Genomic DNA, 18,971 nt, shown 5'->3' with positions numbered 1-18,971 from the left:
ACTGGGTAAATAGGGTGTGAGAAGCAGAGTTGAGGTAAGGTGACAGACCTGATACACACACTGATGGTGAAATATCTGTTTGCTGGGTAGGGAATGGGCAGATGTGAAGGTGTGGGGGCCAACATCACCTTAGCCAATAAATTTGAGAGAAGGGGCAGCCAGGAGGAAAAGCCAGGAAGACAGTGAGTGTGAACTGCAAAGTCAAAAGACAGGCCAAAAAACACGTTATCACCTTTTTTGAAATCCCATGATTTTTGGTCCTTTGCATTTACAACGCTGCCTGTGACCCCATAGCTATTCACATACGTCTTAATCCTGATTTCCACAACCCCCCCTTTCCTCTTATAACTTTCCCCTAGCTCTGTCCACCTAGCTCCATCTAGATTGAAATTTCACTCTGCTATTCCAGTCTGCATTTCTTCCAAGTAGACACTCATGTGGAGTTGATAGTGGGATCACGTGGGAAACTTTCAGAATAATCTTTGTTACCAAATGAGAGAAAATCAAATTCCCCCAAAACACAGCAATTCTTGTAGGTGTGAAAGAAAAGTACTGATATCACAAAGAGGAAGAAACTGATTACATGATTTCCAGTAGAAGTTAATCTGTCCCACTCCTGGAGTCTGTTTAGTGTATAAAAAGGGAAGTTCAGAACAGAATGCCTTCCATTGCCTGCTCTTCGGGTTGAGCTCACAGCTGAGATGATGTTCATGTGCATTTTCCTCTCTGGAGTCTGGGTGATGGCAGCAGGTAAATTTTCTATTCTCTGACTAAAACCATGTGTGAAACTTTGTTGATCAAACATCCTGCCAACCTGGTAATGTATCGCTCTAATACAAGCTTTGCAGAAGCCCTTGCTTCTCACCTACCATTCCCTGATTAACACTCTCATGTCTATAATGCTGCTGGCCACACACATGGCAGTGTTGTGCTTGGTGATATGGCTTTGATAGAACTTAAATGAGCTTCATAATGCTTCATCTGATGCTCCTAGATTATTCATACTGCTGATTTAATTTATAGTGTCTTCAGTTTGACTTAAAAGGAGAATATCCCTCATCTTGAGGCAAATGGATGTATTTGTTTACAAATGACTATAAGCAAGCAACCCACCTAGGCTACAGCTTGCTTTCAGCTTACATTACAAGAATGATTTTGGTTAAAGAGTGTCAGTGGATTCCTACTGGGTCAGGATGCAATTTTTTATAATGACTGACATACAGGCTACTTGATCCTTGCTACACCTCCTCTCTCTGTTACTCCTGAAGAAAATGGAACCACACTGTACTGTGCTATAACCATCTGCCGCTTCCAGAACACCATATATATTTCTCAAGCTGACTGTGAAAAAGCAGTTAATGAACAAAGCACTATTCAGTGCTGTGCCTCTCGTCACTGACATCTGTCTTCCCATGCTGGTGCAGGATCCACGTATTGACGTGTACCAGCCAAGTAATGTTAACTTGGGCTCTGTGAGAAGACCAATGCTAAGTGAAAGACTGAGACTGAAAATCTCTCTAACTTGTTGCCTCAGTGGCATTTCAACCTGCTTCTATTTATTTGAAGGAAAGAAGGGCAATTTATCATGGAGTGCTTCTCTTCCCTGATTCCCTGGTATAGAGAAATAGTTTTTTGTGGGCATGTCCCCTTCTACCTGATGAAGTTTTTCAGAACATTATATTCTTTGGGCCATCAGAAAGGGCTCTGCAGTTGCCTAGTGGGCTATGGATTGTGGTTATAATTTGCTTTAAACATCAGTCTACCTTCAACTAAGTTTTCTGGTCGCTGATAGTTGTGTATGTATGTCAAAATTGCCCTAAGGGTGGGGCAAGCAGCTTTTTAAATTGAGTTTCAAATGGACAGATATCCATAGGGTTCTGAAATTATTAATATAGTACAGGATGAACCTCTCTTGTCCAGCACCGTTGGGACTGGACGGGTGCTGAACGAGTGAATTTGTCAGACCATGGGAGGTTAATATTGTCCAGCAGCATTACCTACATTTTCACTGCTTATGGGGCTCTTAGAAGATATTCAGGGGCAAATTACAGCTAAACAACAGCACAGAACACTGAGAGCCAGGACTGATGGCTGGAAACAAAGTTTATGAGACCATGGGGAACTTGGCCACACCCATGACTAACTAAAACTACCAGATTACAGATGTTGCTGAATGAGTGAGTGCTGGACTATAGAGGTTCAACCTGTGCAGCTGTTTATTAGTTTAGGAGTGTTTTTGTGAGTTCTTAGTCCAGATAGAGCAGGAAAATGTCCTCAAAACAAAGACTATAATTGCCCTTGTTCTTGTGATCTGAGCTGGCTTTCTTGCTGGAATCTTTAGCCCATAGGCCACAGAGTGAATGAGCCAGGGAGAGCTGCTTTAGTTCTCATGGTGAGGTACAATGTCCCAGTGTAAGTCTTTGGGTTTATGGGAGTTCTGAAGGCAAAGCATGTTAGGAATTCTCACTCAGAAATTGCAAAGGAGTGTTGCCTTGATAGATAATAGAATCTCAGTTCAGTGTGGGAGATGAGTGAATGACAGCGAATTTCATAATTATGCGTCCTGTCTTCCCACAGGCTCACTGCAGATCATTCATAGGAAAGTCCAGCCCTCCAAGAAAGGAGACAATGTTACTTTCCGATGCCAGCTGATGGAGGATTATGAAGTGCTGCAGGTGACCTGGCAGAAGGAGAGTGGGGAGGCCCAGGGCAACATTGCAACCTACAGCAAGATTAATGGTCACAGGATCCTGGGTGACTATAGCAGCCGTGTGCACTTCACCACAAGTGAGCTGAAAGTCTCTGCCATTACCATACACGCAGTCACACTGGAGGATGAAGGCTGTTACAAATGTATCTTCAACACATTTCCCCTGGGGTCCATCACCAGCAGGACATGCCTCAAAGTTTATGGTAAGACATCAGGAAGGAGGGTTTTGACTATTCGGAAACTGTAGCTGTTACCTAGCTTGTGGTTGTTTTTACTGAGATTTCTGGTTAATCTCTTGCTCTCAGTGGGAAGATGACCCAATTTTCCCTTCTTCATTGGTTTTTACCTCTGATAGGGAAGCTGTGGTGAGCGAAGCTGTGTGAATAATGCATTTTTTCTATTCACCAGCGATTCACTCTTCCCTGCCAAACTCAATAAATCCATCCAATTGTAAGGTACAAACAACAATTAATTTGGGCTCAAACAAAAGGTTCACTTTTGATAACCCTTGTAAAGTGTTTTAGATTGCTTTTATTAAACCCAAAGGAAGTTTGGTTTGTTTAACTGAAACACTTCCGGAAAACTGACATGAATTTGCCAAACCCTTTGGTATTGTACATCAGCCTTTTCTTGCCAGCAAAAAAGTTGGAGCTGAAAACCTGTACCCAGCTAAAGTGGTGAGTTCTTTCACTTTCTGCCTAGTCACTAGTTCACCAGATGTCTAAATCAGGAAATTGTGGCTTCTACTCTATGGCTTACTTAGTGTTCCCTTTAAATTCTCTTGTTATATATTTTCCAACTATGACACCCTACCACAAGCAAGGAATTTAAACTGTGCACCTAAGGCTGACCTTTTCCCACACTGATATTTTTGTACTATTTATTTATGTAATTTAAGCAACTGCTTTTAAAATGTTATTTATAGAGTTGTTGTTTGTTCTTTTTCTTTAACTTCTTCAAGACTCTTCAAACTAATTACTCCAAAGGCAGCTGTTGCATGCATTGTTCAGCATATTGATAATGGAATAACAATGAAAATTATGGCACTGAGTTAGTGATTTGTACAAAGGAAGCAGAGAGAATTTTACATTATTGTGGCTGGATTTTGTCTGTTTTGCCCTTCTCTAAGTGACTTAAGAACACTTCATGGAGCTCAGCTTAGGTTGTCCTGAACAAGTTTGAAAAATATCAGGAGATGTAGTTTCACTGATGTCAATCAATGTAATAAAAATAACCAGTTAAAAAATAGGGTTGCCTTAACAATATGATTTAGGGCAGGTCTACACTAGGGGTCAAATGCAAACTAAGTTAGGCAGCCGTGTTCAACTCCAGCTATGTGGTGGTATAGCTGGAGCCAGCCTAACTTGTTTTGACTTACTGTGGTTTCATCGTTGCAGGGTATCAACGGGAGGGGTTCCTTAGTCCTTGTGACTGTGGAGTCCCAAGGCTGATGGGAGCATGAGAAGCAGTTGATTTAATGCATCCCTACTAGACCTGGTAAATCAATGCTTGAGACAATGATCTCTGGAGTGTTGATCTACCCGTAAGTGTAGACAAACCCTAGCTGAAAATGAGCAGAAATAGGCAGCCACCCCGTACATAAGTGAGTATCTGTGCCTGTTTTACTGAGGTGTGGCAGCCAATATGTGAAACTGATTTTATATATGCAGTTGATTATTGTGCCAGATAGAGCTAGTCTCAAATTTCCCACCGGGTCATATTCACCTTTGGCAACTCGCAACGTTTCATGGGAACATAGCTTTTCATTGGAAGGTTCAATGAAATCAATATCTGGAATCCTGTCTGATATCTTGCTAGCTTGACTTCCAACAGGGCCAGTGCTAGGCACAAGTAATTGCCTAGAGCCATGAGCAGCTCCAGCACTCCCCCTACATTTGCTTTTTATATCCTTTGGGGTAAAAATATTTGTACTTGAGGCCTCCAGTGGGCCAGCACTTCCTGTGCTGGCTGTCCCACCTCCGTAGGACCCCCATTTTGAGCCAGAATCCACAGACGTTCCAGGTTCCCCGTAATGTGTTCTCCAACAGCTTGGAAGATAGCATCAATTTTGTTTTGACAAGTCCAGATAAACTGTTTCAGAGTTTTTTAATGAAATTTCCAGGTACCCAATGCACGGTGAGCTTCTAATGTTTCATGCCTGCGCAGAACAAGTTTATTTCGTAACTTTTCAATTTCCCACAGAATGAGAAATTTGGTTTCCAACTAGTGTTCCTTGTAAGCTGAGTGCTTGGGCCAGCTGCCCAGGAGAGCTTCAAGTGCCTTCCAGCAGATTATCAAAGAGCACTCACAATGGGCAGCATGTGTTCCTGTTGGTGATGCACACCCACACAGGCCTCGGTGCACATAACAAAAAATTTTTTGCCCATGGACGGAAAAAAATAGAGGGAACGCTGTTTCCAAGCCATCTGAGTGCTGCCTACAAGCCAGCAGTTCTCAGTGCCTGAGCCTTCAAGCAGGTTGCTCTGCGTCACTTTCCTGATGGTCTTGGGCAGAGGGTATATAAAACAAGCACAGTTACCCTGCATTGCTTATGTCCTTAGGGTGGGGTTCAGTGTGCAGGGGGTGCAGAACTCCAGATTGGGGGTGAGGAGGCGCTCAGGGCAAGTGGCTGGTGTTGTGGGTACAGAAGTCAGAGTTTGGGGGTGAATGGAGGAGCTCAGGGCAGATGGCTGGGGGATTGGAGAGTGCAGGAGACAGGGCTAGGAGTGAGGAGGGTCGCAGGACAAGAGGCTGGGTGTATGGGGGCAGAGAAGCCAGCGAGGGACTGCCCTGTAGCAGTTCTCCCAGGCTGGCCAGGATGGTGCTAGGCAGGGTGCAGCTTCCTGGGGATGGCTGCTGTGGGGACCTCACTGGGTGAAGGGCATCTCCCTGGGGCTTGTGTAAGCCACACACCTAGGTGTGGTTAACTGTCCCATGTAGCGGTACCTAGACCACTTCACAGATAAAGAATACATGTCCTCTACAACCTTGGCTGAGAGCCAGTTGGCCTTCAGCTCATGCTGTAGAGACACCTGTGCTAAGCTCCAGCAAGTCCCAGGTTCTAGTCTACATCAGGGTAGTTACACTTGTGGTGGTGGGACAGCTCCCCAGCACGGTCTGTGGCAGTGCTGGGCAGAAGGTCAGGGGCTCCTTGGGGCTGGCTACAGTGGAGACCTTGCTTCCCTGGGTGGCAGGCAGGAAGCTTACCTTTCCCCTGCTGCCTCAATGGTATTACAGCTGTCACAGTCTCCATCACTGGCACCTTGCTGTTGCCTGTGGCCATGACACACTATAGGGTGTGCCTCCTAGTAGCCTCCTACATTCTAGAAAACAATCTTATTCCAGGCACATTTAGTGGTCTTATCTCTTACCGCTTAGGAGGCACTCTTGATCAGACAGACACACATTTCTAGAATATGTAGATAGGTGTACATGTGCCTCAAGGCTGTATGTCTGAGGCAAAATACCTCGTGATGATGAAGCCTGCAAGCAGTCCTTTGTTTAAGGCAAGGTCTAGCTCTTAGTATTAGCATCTCCTAGAAAAACATACATCCCAGTAAAACCCCAAAATGCAGGAAAATCCCCTAAGCTTTCAGGACAGAGGTTTCTTAAAAGTGAAGAAAAAAGCATGGAGGGAATGAACACGCAGACACCTAACTAATTCCTAAACCTAAAGAGACAAATTGTGGAAAAACTCAGTTTAACATTTCAGGTAGCTGGGATGGAATTGCACTTTTAAAAAACCCTGGCTCGGTTGTTACAGGAAAGTTAATTGCACACATATATCTTTCTCACTTATCCTATATTTTTAGGAACGGTAGCTCTGCCTGTCCAAATCCTTTCTCTTACTATTCAGACTAGGAGAAGTTGTCTGTAGAGCACTCAATGATATAGTCTGTGTTGCCCTGACCTTCCTGCTAGCAAATTTCTCCTTTTTGGATGTATTTATTTTCTGTTAATACACGTGCACTCAGAAGCATTTGTTTCTGTGGTTAGGTCAAAATGCATACAGTCAAACCTCATCTATGTTCTCTTCTCTTTTTGACAGCTATTTGTGTATTGAGTTTCTCAGAATTATCAAATGGTTTTATTCTACTTTTGAACAAAACTTATGGTCTGTATGTTTGTTTTTAATCTTATTTGTTTTTAATAAGGTCTTTGTTTTTAATCTTATACTATCTTTTATGTAAAGAGTGACGTGTTATAAATAACTTCCACAATATTGATCAAAATGGGTGAAGTTGAGTCTTGCCATGTGGAATGAGATTAATAGCCCTTTCCGTCTGGTAGTAGATGCTTTGGAAGAAGGTATAAAATTCATATGTGGAAGAGCTACATAATATGTGTTTGGATTAGAAGAAACCTCCTCACATGCAATGAGTGGTGAGATTGTGAAGTGTAAGAGTTGATATACATTTTTAAATCTTAATCTTATTCTAGTGTAACTGAGGAAACTTTTTTATTGGCAAATGACTAGAGACCTGTTAATTATTGTTACATGTCTCATTCTGACTGGAATCCTACATGTTTGTCCCCCCCCCACCCCCCTGTACCCCACTAACTTAAAAGCTACTTTTTTTTAAGAAGAACTCAAGATAGGTCTACACTGAGGGGAAGATCAATGTGCTGACAATCGATCTTCTGGGATTGCATTTGATAAACTTAGTGGGGCCACACTAAATTAAACTGTTGTGGTGCCACTGTCACCCCCAGCACTCCTGGCAGTCATGAGGAGTAAAGGAAGTCAATGGGAGAGTTTCTCCCGTCGACCTCCTGCTGTGGGGGCAGTGGCAAAAATTGATGTTTAGATATATTGACTCCAGCTACATAATTCTCATAGCTGGATTTACATGTCCATCACTGATTTTATCCCAGCCCTGGGGAAGTGGCAGCCTCCAGCGCTCGCCCCGCAACCCTGGGAAAGCAGCACAGATGTGGCAGCTGAGTGCTCTCTGGCCAGCAACTGCTGACAGAAAAGGTCAGCGGGTGCGTGGGGGGCCCCCAAATACGGGACAATTAGGCCCTTTAAAAATAATTAGGGATGCCCTTTTGGTGTCACAAATATGGGACCATCCTGCCAAATACAGGACAGATGGTTACCCTAGCTCGAACTGAACTTGACCTGGAGGAGCTGGATAGTGGGAGTTTTCATTCTAGTGATTGCCGGTAATAAGCTCCATATTTCTTAGGAGCATTATTTCCAGCACTGACACCTTAACTACTTTATACCTGGTTAGGGGAATTGAAGTCAAATCACTTATTGTATACTATATGTACAGACAACTATTCTAGAAAGCATAGGTACAAGGGAATGACTAGGTTTGCAGGGGACAATTTCAAAGTGGCTTTGCTAAAACAGAGGAGAGAAACCTTGTAACGAGGGTAGTGTGTGTGAGATATTTCCTTTAGAATCATAGAATCATAGAACACTAGAACTGGAAGGGTCTTCAAGAGGTCATCAAGTACAGTCCCCTGCCCTGTCGGCAGGACTGAACACCATCCAGACTATCGCCAACAGGTGTCTATCCAACCTGCTCTTAAATATCTCCAGTGATGGAGATTCCACAGCCTCCCAGGCAATTTATTCCAGTTTTACCACCCTGACAGTTAGGAAGTTTTCCTAATGTCCAACTTAAACCTCCCTTGTTCCAGTTTAAGCCCACTGCTCCTTGTCCTATCCTCAGAGGCCAAGGAGAACAATTTTTCTCCCTCTTCCTTGTAATCCTTTGTGCCAGAAAAGCCACACCGCAGGGGATGCCGGGGATGTTTTATGAACTATCTCCTTTGGAACTGAAGATCTATAAAACATTACTAAAAAGAGTGAATAGAAGCTGCTGAAAATGCAATTGGGGGGGGCGGGGGGAGAGAAATTACAATTAACTACTGTTAATGGGGATTGGCTAATTTAGGGAGAATCAAGTTTGGCCAGTTTATAGAATCATTTTAGAAATTTTGTTCACGTGCCTCTAGATATATTGTAAATAACTTACATATAGATGACCCCAGACCTCTGACGATCTGAAAGCACGTGGATAAGTACTGACCCTATTTCCCAGGTGGAGAAAGTAAACAACAAAGAAACTGAGTTATTTGCCGCAGGCCATGCAGCGAGTCAGTGGCAGAGATGCCCCAATTCCTGCTGACAGCCATTAGATAAAATTGTGACCACCTAAAATGCAACCCACTCTTAAGGGCTCCATTTTGGGAGGGCAGGGAGCAGCTGTATGTATAGGGATGCTGCTTGCTCTTCTTCCCATTCCCCTAATTTTCAGGAACGAGGGGAAAATAAGTGGCTTGTGTGCATATCTCTTGCTCCTGGCCAGTTAGGGGAGGGGACAGGGAAGTAATTTACGCAATTTGTGCATTTTCCCCTCACTGTCTGACAGTCGGAGGAATGAGAAGAAGAGCGAGCAGCATCCCAGTACACACACTCTCAACATGACAACCTGGCCTGTTCCCATTTGAAATAAGTTGCAAAACTCCCACTGACTTCACTGGGATTACAATCAACCCCTTAGAGTCGATCATATTCTTTATAGCTGAGTGTCCTTTGTATTATTTCTCATCTGTGTATTGGAAGAGGAGAGCTAACCAGACTGAGAATTGGCGATATCAGATTCATAGATCTTCTGTGGTGATCACTCTTTGTTCTAATATGGGTAGGCATAGAATGGCCCAATCTGAATTGAAAAGGAATGAGATTTGGGACAATAGTTCTAGTCCACACTGCCATTGACTCATTTGTCTACACAGGAAAATGTATGCCCGGTTGCAAGCCTTAGAGCCTGGCGCTACAGACTGAGGCTCACACCGTGGCATTAAAACTCCCCTTTCCCTTCTTGGGGTGTCAGAGGTCCAGTTCAGCCTGACACCTAATGTGTAGGAAGCTTTTTGTAGTGCTGGAGCATGAGTCTGAGTCCAGAGGCTGAGGGGTCTGAAACTTGCAGCCATCTTATTTTTTCCTGTGCTGATATGTGTGACTTCAGGAAAGTTCCAATAGCTCTGTGCCTCATGACTGCGCTATGAGCTAAGTCAGCCATTGCCTGCCCAACTTGGTAAGCTGCTTAGATACTGGAGGTGCCATAAAAGTGCACAGTATTAATACACATTCTTGTAAATGATTCTCTGCTGACGTTCCATTAAAGCCCTCCCAGTAGAAAGTTGCAGGAAGCATTGGCTCATGTGATAGGTATCGGTTTTGCTGCACTGTTTCTGGATGTCACAATCCAGTATTTGAAGCCAATGCAGTGGGTGGAGGAAGTCAGGCTCTGTTGTTTTTACATATCCTGTGAATAAAAGAAGAAGTTCAAAATGTTATTTGTGGACTGAAACAGAATGCTCTTTGTGAGACTGAACCCTTCAATTTCCAGGCTTACATGGGAGAACTCTGAGAAATTCCAGCCAAAACCCCCATTGGCTCTCACACTGTAGTTTTAAGAAAAACCCAATTGTAATTTATCAGCACTATCAGTTGGGCAAAGTGATAGGTCTGCTTTGATCAATGATGCAGGGAAGTGAGAGGCTGATGATGAAGTTACATGAGCAGACACAATCATTGTAAACAGATTAAGTAAGTCTTAGAAAAATGACTCATGCCATAGAAACTAATGCACTTGAAATTCACCATCGGGAAAGAGACATGAGATTAAAAAAATAAGATCATCTTGTTTCCATAGAATCTCTGTCTTCAAATCTGAGTGTGGAGTAGCTGTAGCCTGTCTATTATTAAGGTTGCCACGTGATCTCCTAGTTTTGCTCCCCTAGCATGATGGCTTGGGAAATTCATTGTCTGGTCAGGTGTATTTTGAGTGGTGTTAGTATATACAGGATCTAATATAAACTTGGCTGATCTCACATTTTCCTTTAAGAAGTTAGTTTCTTGTCTGCTACATGAACATGAATTGTTAAGAATAAAATCTTCATTTTCCTGTTCAAGAGGCAACTATTATAAAACTTTCATAAACCTGGAAATTTTCCAAAACAAAAATGATTGTTTAATAATTGGTAAATGATGGCAAGGCAATTATTAATCCCATCACTCAATAGCATATTTCTTAAAAGTTAGGTAATGAATGGTTCACCATAGCATAAAAGTTGCATTACCAACTCATTCATCACAGCAAAACTCTCTTAGATCTGACACAAATTAAATTAGAGTGGCTATGGCTGCAATTACATAATATTCTGATCAAGCATTTCAAATACAGATGGCTAAATGTGGGCTCCTAAATCCATATATAGGATCTAATCCTGCCCAGATGCATCACTTACAACAGGGGTCAGTAACTTTTCCAAGGTGGAGTGCTGAAATTTGACATTTTTAACCTCTATGTACAGTCCGAATGCCAGTCACTAATAGTCTTACTTACAACAGCTTCATTAATATACACTAAGATGCAGAGCTTTACCATTTAGGTGGTGGTTGGCAGCATTAGCTGGTCTCGTTGATCTACAGTCTTTGAGCAAGATACTTGCTGCATGGGGGAAGAGAACAGGGCTGAGCTCCCGCCTCACGTGATAATGAAAATTGGCTCACATGCCACTCTTGGCACCCATAGTGGGGGCTGCTGACGCCTGACCTACAGGAATGTCCATACTTAATGTTATGGAACTACACACAAGACTGAAGTTATATGCCTGTGTAAGTCTTGGCAGGATGGGGGGAATCTGAGTAAGTTAGCTGGTTTTCACAAGTACCGAAGACCCATCAGCTTGTGTTAAATTAATGGAATCTGCTGGATGCTCCCTCAGCACTTGCAAAAACCAAGCCACTTACTTAAATTTCTAAACCCTTTTTTAGCCACATAACTTCAGGAATCCATTTTTTGTGAATCTTTTCCTTAATAATAATAATAATAATAATAATCTCTAAATAGAAATGCCCCCTAAACACCACATAAGAAACAAAAAGGTATAGCAGCGCATTAATGATAGACTGATCAGCTGCAGATACATAACCAAACATATACGCAACGAATGATATTGCATATATTGATTGGAAGGTGTCCATGTGGGGAAGTTTGCATTATATTCTGTTTCTGTTGTACATGTTTCTTGTATAAACTGACATCCAGCTGCAGGGCTGAAAGTCCCAGAATCTTCCATCTAGCAGTAATTCTCCTTTTAAAACTATACAGACAAGAAACAGAAATCTGGCTGGGAGGAGCAGATCTCTAATGTTAGAGCTATATCTGATTTGTTACTTCCCACTATTCCACCTCTGCCTTTTACCAACTCTTTAGCATATTGTTGAAATCTGATGGTGGTGTTTTGGGGACTTGGACACCCATATTGCTCCCCCCACCTTCTGAGTTGGTGGCTTTCTTCTATGGAGAATGTGGGAATTTTGCAAAAATGTTTAGTATTCCTGTGCATGTGTCAGTTTTTCTTCTGTGGTTTGCATTTCTATGTACAAAGCACAAAGAATTTAAAAAGCTGCTTTTGAGGCAGAGAAGGCAATATGAGGTGTTGGATCACCTACATGTCTGGAGTGGTAGGAATGGGTCACTCAGAAGGTAGGCTGAAACTGAACCATGCCAGTGGAGGACCCAGGAAAAGAAAGGACATTTACATCTAGCAAGTATCAGCCAAGGAAGAAGGAGACCTCCCTTGCACTAGCCAGATCTATGTAGGGAAGTAGAGCAAAAACCCCAAGCTGGAGTACAAACAGAAAAGGTGTCAGGTGGCTCTGATACCATCTGGCCTTTGGATTGGAGATCAGCAGAAGCTCTTACCCAGGACATGCAGACACAGACACAGACACAGACACAGAGCAAGGCAAGAAGGCTTCTACAGCAGCTTGGCTGGTTAGAGCCCTGACATTGGCCAGTTTGAACACTCTCTTGTCCTTTATCCCAGAAAAGGGTAACAGGGTAACAAGTCTCTGAACAGGAGTCTATCTCAATTGGACTTGAAGAGCAGAGCTCACCGTGTGAAACAGGAGTGCCCAGGGGCTCGTGCTATGTCTACACTAGCAGTGACATGGTGGCCCAGATGGAGTGTAACGCAAACACTTAATACTCGGGAAGGGCCTCTCTTTTCACTGTAGTAAATCCACCTCTCTGAAAGGTGGTAAGTAGGTCAGCCTAGTGCTGTCTACACTGGGGCTTAGGACTCTTTACGAGTGTATGTCTGAGGTGTGAATTTTTCACACACCGGAGCATGGAAGATGGACTGACCTAACTTTCCTTGTGTGGACCAACCCTCGGTCTCGGAGCCATTGAGGCTGTGTGAGACGCCCTTAAGGAAGAGTGAGATCCCCTGGGAGTCTAGCACACTGAAGGATTTCCTGCACAGGATTGTTGAAAAGCTATGGCAAAGTGCACACCCTCTGTGTCCCTGACCACTTCATTTTGGGATCCTTGTCTGACATTTTCAAATTTTACATGCTGGGCCCTGACAGGTTGAGACAATAGACAGCCCTAGGCAGTAAAACCAAATGCTGCGCTTGTTCTCATCAGGCAACAGAAGACACAGGCTTCAAATTCCTCTTTGCCCAGGCAGGCTCACTCAGCTACCTTAGAGGCAGAGCTGTGAGGTGTTAATAATGGGGTTTATTTCTTATGCTTAACAGCAATATCGGAGCCCAGGCTGGAGGCCAAGCTCGTACCCAGTCCAGACAATGCTGAGGAGAATGTGGTGGAAATAAGCTGCTCAGTAACAGGGAAACCAGCTCCACAGATTAGCTGGAACCTGTCCCATCCCCTTCAGCAGGAGTCAGAATGGTCTCTCATCAGCCACTCAGACCAGATGGTGACAGTTACCAGCAATGTCACACATGTCCTTTCCAGGATTCAGCAGGAGCACTTAGCTGGCTGTGTGATCCAACATCCACTCCTGAATGTGACACTGACTCTGCCCAAGAATGGGCTCATCTGGGGTAAGTGTGAGGTTGGCCTGGGGAAGGAGGAAGAGGAAGCTGCTCTGATGCGGGAAGCAGAGGAGGGAGGGTGTCTGAGACAGTTAAGAACGGGAGCCTGGGCCAGAAGAAAAGGAGGTGCCTCCAACGAAGCTGGGAGAGGATGATGGAACTCTTGGCACACGGGGGAGAGAGAGGACAAACCCTTTAGGGCAGTAGAGCAGAGAGGGAGAGAAGTCTGGGACACATGAGAAAGAGAAAAGCATGACTGGTGGTAAACTTCGCCTAATAAGAGGCAACAGAAATACAATGGCCTTCCCAAAAACCTTGAGCACAAACAGCTGTGCATATAGACAGTGCACAAGGCCCTCGTGAAAGGAATCTTGTTCTGAAGTGTCCCTTTCCTTTCTCTGTCAGATCCCTGTATCTGTAGCTTTCACGTTTCTTTTGGAGAATGGTGAAGGAGAATCTGACAGGTATTAAGTCAGTGACAGCTCATGTGAAAAGTGTTTTGCTTTCTCTACAGGTCAATCAGCAACAGATGGTGCTGTTAAAATCTATGTAGTGGTTTCTTTGATTCTCTTGGGGGCTCTGTGCCTCTTGTGCCTCTGCCACTGCTGGAAGCAACACCACCAAATAGACAGAAACAAAGCTAATCTGTGTTGGGTGAGTCTTCCCAAATTACCTCCACAGGGGCTAGTCTGTGCTAGTAAGTAAACCCAGGGCTGCAACACACTGGACCCAGAATTTAAACATTGTGTCTGTCAGTCATTGTCAAACTTTCCTGTGTTTTGTGATGCCTTTTTAATTCTGCTGGAGAATAAGACAATGCTGTTGTAACAGTCAAATTCAGATTTCATTCTTTGAAGGCACAGGATTGTTCTGAGCACTCAGAGCATACAGAGCAGAGAGACACTCGGGAGGTCCATATGGAACAGGGCTCATAGGAAAATGACTCAAAAACAGAACAACTAGATTAAATTGTCTAATAATAGTAAACCAGGTGGCTTAAGTCTGTCTGAACTTTTAGAGCATTCCCAGTCCATGGCTTGGCTTATCATAGAGTAAAACAACAAATCATCAACAACCGTGGGCTCAGCACCCATTGGTGTCTGATGCCTCGCTCACTATTTCCTTCCATCTTTCCCTGCCCAGTGCAGAGTGGCTTAATTTCTGTAGACTAGCTGCACACCAGTCTACTATACCATCTACCCATTCTCTGTGGGGTCTGCCTCTCCTACTTGAACCGTCCATTATGCTGAATAACAGGGTCTTGATTTTTCATTCATCGTTCATTCTGCAGATATGCCTGAATAACTGCAACTTGCGTTGTATAACCTTCTGCAGTAGGTTCTCTTTTGGCTGTATCTTCCTATATAATTCCTCTTTGGCGACCTTCTGCATCCATCCTATTCTCAGGATCTTTCGATAATAACTTCTCTCGAATGCCAATATTCTTCTCTTTGAATCTTTCGTTATCACCCATGTCTCACATCCGTACAACATGCTGCTGAATACACACGTTTTCAAGACTGAGCTTCATTCCTTAGTTAACCGCTTTGCTTCTCCAGATCTTATCCACCACCTTCAAACTTGCTCTTGCTTTTGCTATCCTAGTTGCTATTTCCTTCTTACAGTCTAGATCATACATTATGTTGCTCCCCAGACACATGAAATATTCTACATTCTCTAGTTCAATCCCATCTACACTGCTTTTCCTTCCCATTTTCTTATTTCCAAATACCATTGTTTTTGTTTTATCAATGTTCATAATCAGTCTGTACTGATTCCCTTCCTTGTTTAGCACCTGCAATGTTTTCACCAGCTTCTCCTCATCTATCTCAAAGATAACTATATCATCTATGAACCTCAAGTTGTTAATTCTTATCCTGTGCACAGTCATCCCTTCTATCTCTTCCTGGATCTTGCCCATTGCTCTCTCTAGATGCATGATGAAGCTATTCAGCGATATCAGATCTCTTTGTCTTGTACCTCTACTCGTTCTCAACCAACTTCCCAACTCTCTGCACGTTCTGACTGCTGCCTCTGCATTGTCATTGATATATTTCAATGACAACGATATCCTTCAACAATCCTTCAATCAGTCTGCTATCCACTGCATATGACTCCAACACAGCCCAAGTCATTTTCTGATCTATACTGTCAAATGTCTTCTGAAAATCAACAAAGCAAGAGTATATGTTCTTGTTCTTTCATTGAGATTTCTTCGCTATCAATCTTAGTGCCAGTATCTGCTGTATGGTACTTCTGTCTTTCCTGAACCCTGCTTGCTCATCCACTAGATGTTCTTCTATCTGCAATTTTAGTCTCTCCGTCAGTGTCATCATCAGCACCTTGCCTAGATGACTCATTAGGGCAATTGTTAGGTAGTTCTTGCACTCAATGCACTTCCTTTCTTGTGTATTGTCACTAGCACATATTTTTGTCTGTTCTTGAGGTGGCATGCCTTCTTTCTATGCTATAGTACATAGTTGGTGGCATCAGGTTTAAGTTGTATTGTTGTTTCATGGTCAGTTCATTGTCAATTAACTGACCAACCCTCCTCCTTTATCCAGGCTTGGAAGTGGCATGGAAACCCTAAAGGCTTCATGGAGGCTTTAAAATAACAAAGTGACACTATCTATCTGTAACCACATATTTCTCAAACTTTGAGCTATTTTACATTTAGACAATACATTGTTTGGAACTCTTGAAAGCATACATTTAGAGCACATATCTATAATTCACGACAGAGGATGATTCAGCCTATGTCTACACTAGACTAAGAAAGTCAGCGACAGATACACAATCCTAGCTAAACCAATAGCTAAAATCAATGTGTCTGTGCTCGGCTAACTTGGCTGTCTGTATAGGGGAAGGTTGACTGGGAGAGTGTCTCCCATCAACCTCCCTTACTTCTTGTTCTCGTGACGAGTACAGGGGTGGACTGTGACTATACTAGAATTGCAAAATCTAACCCCAGAAGATCAACCCTGAGTGGGTTGATCTTCCAGAGTAGTGTAGGTGTGTCCTCAGAAGTCAGTATGAAATTGGGCTGATAATAGAATAGCTGTCCTTGTACCTGAGCCAGGCTGAGTTGTGTTTAGAAATTACCCTGTCTATTTGTGTGTGGAGAGTGGGGGATGGCAGAGGTGATGAGGGCCAGGGAGGGAGGTTCAAAAGTTCAACCACTGTGCAAATTTCACTATCAATGGAAAATCCCAGTATTCCCTTTTGTGCCTGCCTTACACCACTACCTAATTTTTGCCTGTTTCCTTTCCTTTTTGTATTTAAGAACTTTAAAAAAGGAGGGTGAATATCCTTAACTCCATTTTCAGAAAGAGAAACTAAGGCATGAAAAAAGTGAAGTGATTTTACGAGAGATCTCTACTGTTTTGAGAATCATAAATGAAAATGGTTTAGTCTGATCAACAGTATGGTCCTTAAACAGTTTTCAGTACAAAACAAGGGGAACCACTTCTGGAAAATAATTTCAGAAACAGTACTGTGTCATAGAGAAAACAACACTGTGCAGAGAGGTTAAGATTAAAGCTAATTTGGGGAGGCTGTACTGCTGTCACCATTGGAGTCCCATTGGTAGGGCCAGGCAGGAGAAACTTGTCCCCCATCTCTGGCACAAGCAGGGGCAGTCCATCAGCATACCAGACAGTCTTACATCTTACTACTATTTAACCCTTGTACTCCACTTGGAGCACAGGTCAGCTACATGTCTCCTCCACTTCACTCTGTGTTGGGACAAAACTTCTAGCTGGCTCCAGGATACCCCAGTTGTTGGCCTTCAATCTCAGTAGACCCTCTCCACATTGTCCAAGGTTTTCCTCTTTTGCGTTTTTCTTGCGGGTTTCATGTGAGGGCTTGATGGACTATGCTGGATGGTGGTTTCCAAAGCTTGTGGCCTAGCCGTCCCCACTTTCTTCTTTTGATTTCAATGTCTGTTGGTTCTTCTGCTCTGTTCCAAAGCTCCCCATTTTTGACCATGTCATGTCATTTTATGTGAAGGATGTACCTCAGGCATCTGTTTGTGAATACCTGTAGCTTGTAATTTGGAGACTTTTTAGTACATTAGGGCTGTGTCTACACTAGCCTCAAAGTTTGAAATGGCCATGCAAATGGCCATTTCAAAGTTTACTAATGAAGCACTGAAATACATATTCAGCGCCTCATTAGCATGCGGGTGGCCGTGGCACTTCAAAATTGACGTGGCTCACCGCCGCGTGGCTCGTCCAGATGGGGCTCCTTTTCGAAAGGACCCCACCTACTTTGAAGTCCCCTTATTCCCATCTGCTCACAGGAATAAGGGGACGTCGAAGTAGGCGGGGTCCTTTCGAAAAGGAGCTCCATCTGGACGAGCTGCGTGGTGGCGAGCCGCGTCAATTTCGAAGCGCGGCTGCCGCCCACATGCTAATGAAGCGCTGAATATGCATTTCAGCGCTTCATTAGTAAACTTCGAAATGGCCATTTGCATGGCCATTTCGAAGTTTGGGGCTAGTGTAGACACAGCCTAGGTCTCACATCTATACAAAAGCACACTCTTATGTTCTTATGCACACTCTTCACACTTGTGTTGAAGACCTGCACTTTCATCTTCACAGGTATTATTTGTGAATGCCATATGGGACAGAGAGTCTTAAATGCAGCTGTTGCTTTCCCTATTCTGGTGTTAATACCCTTATCTGTTCCTTCATCTATGCCCATAATACTCTCCAAGTATTTCAACACCACCACCATCACACTGGGAGGGGATGACCTGCAAGATGTGGTGCAGTTCACTGACTTGGGGAGCATTACGGGGATAGACGGAGGAACAGGTAAGGATATCAGTGCTAGAATAGGGAAAGCAACAGCTGCAAGAGTACACCTTCCTCCAGCTCTAAAGTCATTCATCTTTCATTCATTCATTCATTCATTCATTTATTTATTTTTGAAAAGCAACGTTTTTATTTTCTTCCAGGTTCTTCCCATATGCAACAAGGATGTGAGACATGGACTGTGCACAAAAAATAATAAACAAGGCCCTGAAAAGCTTCCTCCCTCTAGAGTACTCTTGGATAGATGAATGCCTGATGCTGGGAGAATTTTGCCTACCAATGGCGAAATAAAAGCAGGGCCGAGTTCGCGTGTGCGATACTGATATCTAGCTGTGTTTGTAACAGCTCTTCAGACTTCTGTATGAACTGAATGACATGCAACATGCCAAGTTTTGTACAAGAAAAATGCCACAAAATGACTTTTTAATGTCTATTTATGCTTGAATAAATTACCCAGTAAGCTTAGCTGTGTATAGACTGCAATAGGCATTTGTCTGAGATTGTTAAATTATAGTTGTGTATTCTGAGAAATAAAATACAAGTTTTCTATTTTTTCATATCATTGTATTAAGTG

The 18,971-nt window shown here is 43.3% G+C and overlaps 1 protein-coding gene across 1 annotated transcript; it reads left to right on the top strand.

The window, feature by feature from the left end:
* The first annotated feature begins 2,402 nt into the window (after positions 1-2,402).
* Positions 2,403-18,946, top strand: LOC142011351 (OX-2 membrane glycoprotein-like). The gene is made up of 5 exons (XM_074990720.1): positions 2,403-2,412; positions 2,533-2,913; positions 13,284-13,589; positions 14,095-14,234; positions 18,541-18,946. Exons 1-5 carry the CDS (start codon positions 2,403-2,405, stop codon positions 18,643-18,645), a joined length of 942 nt encoding a protein of 313 aa, XP_074846821.1. The 3' UTR covers positions 18,646-18,946.
* The last annotated feature ends 25 nt before the right edge of the window (positions 18,947-18,971 follow it).

This window comes from Carettochelys insculpta, chromosome 1 (genome assembly GCF_033958435.1).
Source record: "Carettochelys insculpta isolate YL-2023 chromosome 1, ASM3395843v1, whole genome shotgun sequence".
NCBI classification, from domain to species: domain Eukaryota; kingdom Metazoa; phylum Chordata; order Testudines; family Carettochelyidae; genus Carettochelys; species Carettochelys insculpta.
Note: the sequence above shows the minus strand (reverse complement) of the source record. Positions and strands in the feature narration are given on the sequence as shown.